A 10,262-nucleotide genomic window follows, 5' to 3' on the forward strand; every position below is an offset into this window, starting at 1 on the left:
AAATAAGAATGTAAAAAAAAAATCAGTAATGTTTTACTCCCAGACAATCTGGCCAGCGACATGACTTTCAAGAATATTATTTCCCTAACAACAAGAAAAAAGACAGTATCTAAAACTTCATGCATATTCAGATATTCCTCAACACATTGAGTATCCAAGAGAAGATTTTTCTTCAACTAAAGCAATAGCTAGAAGAGTGGTGGGGGACTTGGGAATTGATTCTTTCCATTATATTCCTAACCCCATGGAATGGCCAAAGATACGACTTCAATTTTTCTATGAACAATTTATAACCGAAGGAATTAGAGAACCGACACTACACTGCACCAAGTAACACTAACACATTACTAAAAAACCGAGTCCTGCAACAGTAAATATAGTATATAGAGCCTTTCTTCCATTTCTATCTTTTAACCTCTTTCTCTGGTTACGCCCAAGTGTGAGGCCTGCGATCAAGTTTAGAAGGATGTTGGTGCATGATTAACGTACCTATGGACTTTGCCAAGACATACAAAAAGGACACTACACAAATCATTGTATGGCTTTTGTAAAAACGGAAGGAAAAGCACGTAATTTTTATACAACGAAGACACGTGTAGCCAAGAAAAAACACCAACACGACTTTTTACCAGAGATATGACATGCAAATTTATCCTAAACACGGGCGCCATAAAAACTTTATGGATCTGTGAGAACTAGAATTCCTTTCATGAGATACATCACGAATTACCTTCCCTTCAAATTACTTAACATGTCACAAAATCCAAGTCTTCCTTCTAGGTGCTTTGATTATTAAACCACAACTACCCCATTTTTCATATAACTCTCATTAAAGTTGCACATAACGAAGTCTAACAAAGATAACTCAGAATAATTTAGCCACACCAAAGCTACAAGAAGTACACACATTGCCACGTCTTTATTTCCTTACCGGTCAAATAGGAACATATAGTGGCTCTACAAAAACATCGAATAACCAAGAAGCCTAGAATGAAAAAACTACAGCACCCCTAAATATTAAGTCTTCACGCTCAAACCATCTCGAAAGGCATTGCTGGACATCTCAGGGTACAGATTTTTAAAGCCTTTAATTGCCAGATGCACGTAACTCAGGTCGCACAAAGTCTGCATCTGCAGGCACTGAAATGTCAACGGTAGGTCTCAGTTGGGCACATACTCCAATGGCTCCATGCACTGGATCCGACAGGAAGTTGCTAATTAGATCCTGGTTTATGGGTGCACCACTGTCCACTGCAACCAAGGCCTGCTGAGTAAGGATGTAATCAAAACGTGGAGCCCATTTCCTAGATCCCAACCGTGCTGTTGTTGAACAATTATCAACCATGAAGGAAACTCCACGAGCATGCATAAAGGGATTCAAGGAATCAACTGACTCAATCACACTTTCATTAATGATCTCAGAGTACGAGTGACCTTTCTTCCTCAATATCTCAATCTGGATTATTTAAAAATATATATTCAAAAGAAATTTGTTAGACAGCATGCACTCAAGATTTTATTTGTAACACCATTCGCAAAACTTGTGAACCTAGCAAAGTTAAAAAAAGGAAATTAAATGGAAGGATTAACTCCTGAGACACTTGACCCAGAGAAATCCTAAGGCACCAAAGGTTACAACTAGCTTAAGTGAAAGAAACCATATCTCATACCTGGGCCATCATTAATGCTACATAAACACCAGCAGTGAAAGGATATAATGGACCTAGGTCTCCTGCAGGCCGTGCTGATCGGACACGTTCACCAACTTTCCACATCCGGGTCTGATCAATTTTACCCATTGGGAAAGCTGGTAGACCATCCTTTTCCTGTAGAAAAAAGGCATAACCAGGATCACTTTATAAAACATTGATTTGTGTTTAATGATGAACATAAACTTCATCATAGTTAGAACAGTGATCAAATTCCAAATTCAAAAATGATAGTACCACATTTTGATCACTTATCAAATTTTGAAAATAGATGAGTAAACATACATAAAAGCGACGCCCAGCCAAGACAACACTCCGGATCTCACTACCGCTGGCCACATCTTCATAGCATTCATACAAGATGTCCATGCAAGGGTAATATGAAGCACTATATGCAGTCTCAAATACCCTTTTGTCCTCTTCAGACAAGGAATTGTATACAGCCAACATGCCCTTTGGATAGAAAAAGATGAAACAATTATCAATATAGATACACATTACTGACAACACACAAACATGCAAAAGGAAAATAATGAATCCGCAATTTAAGCACTACAATCCAACCTTGGTTGAGATGGTCTTTGATATTATCCCTGTGATGCACTCAACAGTGTTCTTGTAAGCCAGATCTTCACTCATTCCATTTTCCGTGTACCTTCTAAACAAGGACTCCACAATTCCATGGACAGCACCAAGTAAAATGCCTATTTATCACAAAAGCAAAGTTAAGGATCCAGTATTGAAGGAAATTGAAATCACCATAGAAGTAATCTACACTTACCACGCTCCCCAAAGATGTCACTTTTATATTCCTGCTCTAGAGTAGTGGCAAATGTGAAAGGAGAACCAAGAGCAACTGACCATCCAAGGGCAACATCTGTGGCTCTACCATCAACATCCTGCAGACACAGAATAATTAGTTAAGATGAGACAGACGGACAAACAGACGGACAGACAGAGATAGAGAGATCACCTGGTGGACTGCAAAACTGGAATTAATCCCTGCACCATTTATTTCTTTGCCTTGGACATAAAGTCTCCTTACGGAAGGACCCATTCCCTTTGGACAGACAGCAATCACACTGATGTTCTTGGGGAAGTCAAGTCCTATCGATTGCAAATGGCCAAGAAGAAAACCATGGGAAAGCCCAAGTATGCTGTTTGGCTTCATGTGGGAGAATATTTTCTCATAATTGTCAGCCTGTAAAACATTATAAAATTATACCCTTTTAGGAAAATACAATGACTGGAAACACAATGGAACACCAAGGACATAATTGCAAACAGAATCTTTACAAATCAATTTATTTAACAACTTTCCTAATTTTTAGATTTTATGGGCTTTTGGAAAAAAAAAAAAAAAAAAAAAAAAAAAAAAAAAAACATGCCCTTTGGATAGAAAAAGATGAAACAATTATCAATATAGATACACATTACTGACAACACACAAACATGCAAAAGGAAAATAATGAATCCGCAATTTAAGCACTACAATCCAACCTTGGTTGAGATGGTCTTTGATATTATCCCTGTGATGCACTCAACAGTGTTCTTGTAAGCCAGATCTTCACTCATTCCATTTTCCGTGTACCTTCTAAACAAGGACTCCACGATTCCATGGACAGCACCAAGTAAAATGCCTAGTTATCACAAAAGCAAAGTTAAGGATCCAGTATTGAAGGAAATTGAAATCACCATAGAAGTAATCTACACTTACCACGCTCCCCAAAGATGTCACTTTTATATTCCTGCTCTAGAGTAGTGGCAAATGTGAAAGGAGAACCAAGAGCAACTGACCATCCAAGGGCAACATCTGTGGCTCTACCATCAACATCCTGCAGACACAGAATAATTAGTTAAGATGAGACAGACAGACAAACAGACGGACAGACAGAGATAGAGAGATCACCTGGTGGACTGCAAAACTGGAATTAATCCCTGCACCATTTATTTCTTTGCCTTGGACATAAAGTCTCCTTACGGAAGGACCCATTCCCTTTGGACAGACAGCAATCACACTGATGTTCTTGGGGAAGTCAAGTCCTATCGATTGCAAATGGCCAAGAAGAAAACCATGGGAAAGCCCAAGTATGCTGTTTGGCTTCATTTGGGAGAATATTTTCTCATAATTGTCAGCCTGTAAAATATTATAAAATTATACCCTTTTAGGAAAATACAATGACTGGAAACACAATGGAACACCAAGGGCATAATTGCAAACAAAATCTTTACAAATCAATTTATTTAACAACTTTCCTAATTTTTAGATTTTATGGGCTTTTGAGAAAAAAAAAAAAACGAAAGTGGATTATACATCAATACAATACCTACAAACAAACAGAAATTGTGCAACAAAAAGAATAGGTGCTGAATTGACAAAGAGATCAAGTGCAAATATGCAGATATTTGATAAAGCTAACATTTGGAGCATTTAAATTATACAGATAAAGGAATGATCAAAATTTGTGACATGACATAAACTGTAACAAGACTTATCAAAAATCAAATCACATCAAATGCTGAAAATAAAATAATATTACTTTACCAACTTGACCCACCCATTGTTACAATGTTGGTAAAAATGTTGCTTGCAGTTTAGTGCAAAGGCTTACCGAAGCCTAGGCGCACATATTTTTTTAAATATAACCTCTAATAAAAAGATACATAACACAGTATTTTTCCTAGTAGCTCAAATTTTACATGGTTATATCAAGTATATTTTTAAAGGCAGAGAACAAAATTGTTTGAGTAATTCAACAACTTAAGAATAGTGTTTGTATGATAAATCAATAGTGCTCGTATTAAGTTTCAAGTGTACAATGAACTGACCTGTGCAGAATCAGAAATTAGTAGCAACACAAGATCACTGCCGGAGACCGTTTCATAAATATCGCCTAGAGTGCCACTTTCTTCAGTAAAACCAGCTGCGCGAGCTTCAGCAAAAGAACGGGAGCCCTTTCTGAGTCCAATCTGCATTAATGTAAAGAAAAATATTCATACTGATAGATCTATTTGACATCAAAATCATAGAGCAAATAAACTCTAAAAGAAAAGTTGAAAAATAAGAATCACCTTGACAACAATATCAGATTTTGCTTCAACAAGAGAATCCCTTAAATTCTGAGCTTGAGCAGGTCCCTAAATGTACAGAGGAGAATCAATTAAAATTAAATTCATCTTAAATAGCGATAAAAGCTTTTCACTTTCTCAGGTTACAAATAAATAAGGCCCATCAGGGATTTTAAAGAAGAATAACCCCCACCCCCCACTCCCCTAATCTCTCAACTCTGCAGCATCAGAGAGTATATATTGTGTAGACAGCCAATCTTCTAATCTCCCACCTTTGCTTACGTCATTTCTACTAAAATTACCAATAGCAAAAATAAAAATTTCATCTAAGATACGAACTTTCTTTTATTTCCAAACATCAGAGACAAATACTAGTTACAAATTCACGAACACAATCACAATACTGTACAAATATTGCACCCAACCAAATCCAATCAAGTGTAATACTTTAAGAGATATTGAATGAGAGTAGCAAATCAGTGACTCACCTGTGAACCCCAGCCAATAACACCAATCTGCTTAATTCCCTTGAACGCTTCTGGCAACAAAGGGAACAAATCTCTTCCTCCTCTCACAATATACTGCATTCACAATTACACACAATACCACAAACTATCATTCACCAAATAATCAATAGAGAAACCTAATACATGTATTCACAATCAAAACCAAAGATCTAATCAATTTAAAGCAAATATCATACTAAATTAACATTTCGTATCTGGGTTTTTCAGATCATCAAAAAATGATGAAGTTTATAACATTTCCCTACACTTTCCCTCACACATTTTCCCGATAAACAAACAGAGAGAGAGAGAGAGAGATAGAGGTACCTCGTCATGGCCAGCAAGGTTAACTTTCTCCTTGTTGAACACCTTGGTGTCGAAATCAAGCAAAGTGGGGGGCTTGACGGCTGGAACAGACACCATTTTAGCGCCGAGAGAGGACCCAGTGGAGCCTGTAACACCAGAGGTGGCTCTGAGAGCTTTGAGGCCCTTAGAAAAGGAGGTGGCGAAGCCTAGAGAGAAGGGTTTGGAGACGGGGTTTAGGGCCTTGGAGATCGACGATGAAGGGGCTGATATAGCTGCTGCTGCTGGGGCGAACGATGAGGTAGCCGCCGACATCGAAGAGAACTCAACAAAGAGAGGCGCAGAGAGAAAGAGAGAGATGACAGCTGAGGTTAACTAAAGAAATGAAGGGCCGTATAGGGTTTTGGCTGTTAATATAGGACTCGATAAGTTTGACTACGAGGATATCGCGGGTGTGTGTGTGTGTGTGTTTGTGACTGTTATGCGGCGGTCTGTAATATACTAACACCCGTATCATATCATAATACACTATGCACGTGACATGAGATCCCCACACGCTTGGCGGTGCTGTTTAGGTTAGGCAAAGCAAATGTATGTTTATCATTCTTATTAATACCGTGTCGAAGCTCGTTTCGGTTTGTCCAACGAAATGAAATATTTTGATACCGGCCGATTTCGGCGTACCGTTTTAGAGTGTTTCGGATTTTCATATATATATATAGATACATCTTTCAATAAATTTTTCAAAAGATAATAATAAGTTATTAATTAATTACCAAAGTAACCATAAATAAGCTAATAATGAGGTGATTATTCATTTTTTAAATATTATTTATATACTATCAATTGGGTGCCTTTTTTAGAACAATGTGTTTTTTTTTTCCTTCCAAACAAGTAGTAGTCTGGTACTATTTTTAATTTTCAGCACATGTTAGACTTTTAGCCTTAGGATATGTGGCCCTATTTGCTAGAAAAGAAAGAAAACGTGGCATCATTTGCTTGCTTACACATTTAGGATATTCCACCCACCCCACCTAAACCCAGCTCCTTTGCCCAAGTCATAGTGTTCAAACTCTTTGCTATGTGTTTGAGTTTTTCACTTTTAACTCACAGCACTCTCCTCGCCGCAAGACTTTTTCTACCACTCTCTTTGTGCTGCAAAATTGCAAATATGTGAAGGTTGAAGTTTCATGAGTAATCTACCTCAGGCTCAAAGAATGATCCAAGCTCACCTTTGGGTTCTTACCCCTCTCTCTCTCTCTCTCTCTCTCTCTCTCTCTCTCTGTTCATCACTTCATTGTTGTGGATTTTTGGGTTGTATTTGATGCTGTGATGTAGAATCGAATCTGTGAAACTCGAAATGTTTTTGCATCTAATGGTGAAAAATATCCTTAGGTTGAAGAAGGGAAAAAAGAAAAAAGAAAAAGGCAAAACTCATTCCGGACGAAAATTACATTTCGACCGAAATTTCCCGGAATTGACTGGAATATCCGAAACTAGCTAAAATTGCCGAAATTTGACCCGAGGTGGAAAAAGGCTATTCCTGTTCCGGTTTGCATACCGATACGAAAAATTTCATCCATACCGGTGGAACGGCACGAAATTCATAACATTGATTTTATTTTATCAGGCAAAATATTTAGATACAGTATTTATATGTTTTTTAAGTTTTTTTTTTAAAATTTATTCATATGGTTGTATTTAACTAAAAATATACTTTCACATGAAAAAAAAAAATATATATGATTAAATTTTAAAAGATGAATTTAAGGAATTTGTCGACCGAAAAAATTCTAAAACTTACACCTAAAAATTTCCTAAAATTTTGACACATATGTGATGAAACACGGGATCTAGATTTGAATTAATTTTCTTCTCAAAAAAAAAAAGATTTGAAATTGAATTCCTTTATTTGTATATAAAAAAAAGTTTGAATTCCATTTAATTTATTAAAAAAATACTAATAAAGAAAATTTATTATAAAATAGACACAACATAGACTTGTAAGTTTTAAATTCTATTTCATTATAAATAAATTTGAAAATGTATACATAAATTTAATAAGCAAAAAGAATAAAAAGATGTGTTAGACAGGTTATATAAAGATGTGATATTGAGAAATGGTTTATTACTTGTTCCGCGACACTAACTGTTGCATGCAGTTTTGGTGTTGGCGTGTGAGTATATTCTCTTATTTCATCCCACTTTCCCTATATATGTGTGTGTGTTTCTCAAAAAAAAAAAAAAAAAAGGGGGGGTTGTCTATTGCTATCCTTGAAAGGCAATTAGGCAAGTAACTAAAACATTTAGTTTGGTCTTGAACTAAAACATTTTAGTTGGACAAATAAAATAAAATAAAAAGGCATTCAATAAACAACAAATCTTCTGGTTGGCAATAAGCTCTCTCAGCTAATGTATTGTCGAGTGTATTTGTTTCTTTTAAGCTGTGTCAGTGTGGCAAATTGGCAAATTGGCAATTCTGGAAAGCAAAGAGCAATTTTTTGCATTCACTAGTAATGTACTTTTTTTTTTAATGAGTAACGATGTTGTTAGATTGCTTTTAAGTTTTAACTGATGATAAATGTTAATAATTATTTTAGCTTCCATTTAAACAAGTAAAAAATTATCCCAAGACTCAGTGCCTAAATTAACCCATCTCCATAGGACTAAGAGGTGACAAAATCAACTCAAACTCATTTATCTACCCAAACCCTTCCATTTAAATAAGACCCAACTAGTGGACACCCTAATCATTCTAAAAAAGCAAGCAATCGCCTATTCAATGGATGAGTCATAGTTTTAAAAACCGGACCGGACCGGCCGGTCCGACCGGTTCGACCGGGAACCGGCAGCAAATCCGGTCCGGTTATGATAAAAAACCGGAAATAGCATAAAATCCGGTGAACAGTAATAACCGGCCGGTTCGACCTGAGAACTGGAAAAACCGGAGGTCGAACCGATTAATGTCCGGTTGGAGGTTTTTTTTTATTTTTCCTACAAACCTACGTCGTTTTGGGCCTTTTAGAATCCTAAAAACTAACCCTAAGACAGTCAGACTCTCATCTCATCTCACTCACACTCACGCCTCTCGGCCTCAGCCAGTGAGCCTCACTCGAGTCACTCCCTCACTCACTCACTCAAGCAGTCCCTCACTCACTCTCCTCTCAAGATCGATCACTCCCTCACTCACTCAAGCTCTGCCTCACTGCCTCACGCCCTCAAGCTCTGCCGCACGCTCAAGCTCTCTGCTCAAGCACGCTCAAGCTCTCCCTCACTCACTCAAGCTCTCCCTTGTTTCCAGCTTCCAAGTATCCCGCTGGTGGTGACCATTTTTGCAAATAAAAGACTCCTTAATTAATTATTTATATAATTTAAATAAATAATAATTAAATTATTTATGACGTCATCGGTTCGACCATCGGTCGGACCCCGGTCCGACCATAAAACCGGTATTTAGCTCTTTTTCCGGTTATTTTACCGTACCGGTTTTTAAAACCATGGGATGAGTGTGTGCATTATATTATTAATTATACCCTTCAACTTCAATGTTGATCCATTAACTATATATACACTCACCAACAGTGTTTTGTTAGTTTAGTTCCTAAACTTTTAAATCCAAATCAATTTGATTCCTTTTTCTAAAAAAAAAAAAAAAAAACCAATTTGATTCTTAGATTCTCTATCTATTTAACACATTGAAAATTTATTATGGAAAGTATAAAAATTTTAAAATCAAGTCAACTTCATATTAAATTACATTAAAATTTGAAAATATAAGAAACTCGATGAAATTGACTTAATTTTAAAAATTAAGAAACTAAATTGACACAATTAATAATGGAAACCAATTTTTTTTATATAATCAATACTTACAACAATAAGGGAGGAAATATTTGGACACTCTTTTTTTTTTTTTTTTTCCAATCAAATATACACACAAGAGAGAGGGAAAATTTCAGACATTGATTCTCCTTAAGCTCTCGTTTGGGAGGAGTGAATGAAATGGAATGAAAAGGAAATGAAAGGAAAAAAAAATTCTTAGAATTTTTTTCCCTTCTCTTCACTTCCCCTGTTTAGGAGTTTTAATTGAGAAAATATATAGTCTATTCCCTTATTTAGGAGTTTAAGTGGGAGGGAATGGAATGGGTAGGAGAGAACACTCATTTTTCTCTATTCCCTTAAAACTTCAAATTTTTACTTCTCCCGAAATTGAGAGGAATGGAAGGGAATGAAATTAGATTTAATGAATTTTTTACTAAAACTACCAAAATAGTGAAATACCCCTATATATTTAACTTTTTATTTTAAAATAGGGGTTTAATAGTAATATTGTCATAAAATAATTTTATTTACATTTCATTCATTTTCATTCATTTATTTTAAAACATTCAATTAAGGTTACTTAATTCCATTTCATTCCATTCTTTTTCATTCATTTCCCTTACTTAAATACGTTCCATTCAATTCATTTTCATTTTTTTTATGATCATTTCATTCAATTCTATGTCATTTCCTTATAAACTTTCAAACGAAACCTAAGGCCTCGCTTGGGAGGAGGGAATGGAATGGAATAGAAATTAATGAAAAGAATCATTTTAGAATATTCTTCCATTTCCTTGTTTGGGAGTTTTAATGGAGGGAATGGAATGGAAAGTCCATTCCCTTGTTTAGGAGT

The 10,262-nt window shown here is 35.9% G+C and overlaps 1 protein-coding gene across 1 annotated transcript; it reads right to left on the bottom strand.

Annotated features, from left to right (window-relative positions):
- Nucleotides 1-891: 891 nt before the first annotated feature.
- Nucleotides 892-6,024, bottom strand: LOC112002027 (ketol-acid reductoisomerase, chloroplastic). The gene is made up of 10 exons (XM_065780899.1): nucleotides 5,612-6,024; nucleotides 5,267-5,359; nucleotides 4,782-4,847; nucleotides 4,539-4,679; nucleotides 2,683-2,910; nucleotides 2,491-2,608; nucleotides 2,274-2,413; nucleotides 1,995-2,162; nucleotides 1,671-1,826; nucleotides 892-1,456 (listed from the first exon to the last, which is right to left on the bottom strand). Exons 1-10 carry the CDS (start codon nucleotides 5,900-5,902, stop codon nucleotides 1,088-1,090), a joined length of 1,770 nt encoding a protein of 589 aa, XP_065636971.1. The 5' UTR covers nucleotides 5,903-6,024; the 3' UTR covers nucleotides 892-1,087.
- Nucleotides 6,025-10,262: the final 4,238 nt, after the last annotated feature.

Source organism: Quercus suber, unplaced genomic scaffold (assembly GCF_002906115.3).
Source record: "Quercus suber isolate HL8 unplaced genomic scaffold, Cork oak 2.0 scaffold_14, whole genome shotgun sequence".
Taxonomy (NCBI): domain Eukaryota; kingdom Viridiplantae; phylum Streptophyta; class Magnoliopsida; order Fagales; family Fagaceae; genus Quercus; species Quercus suber.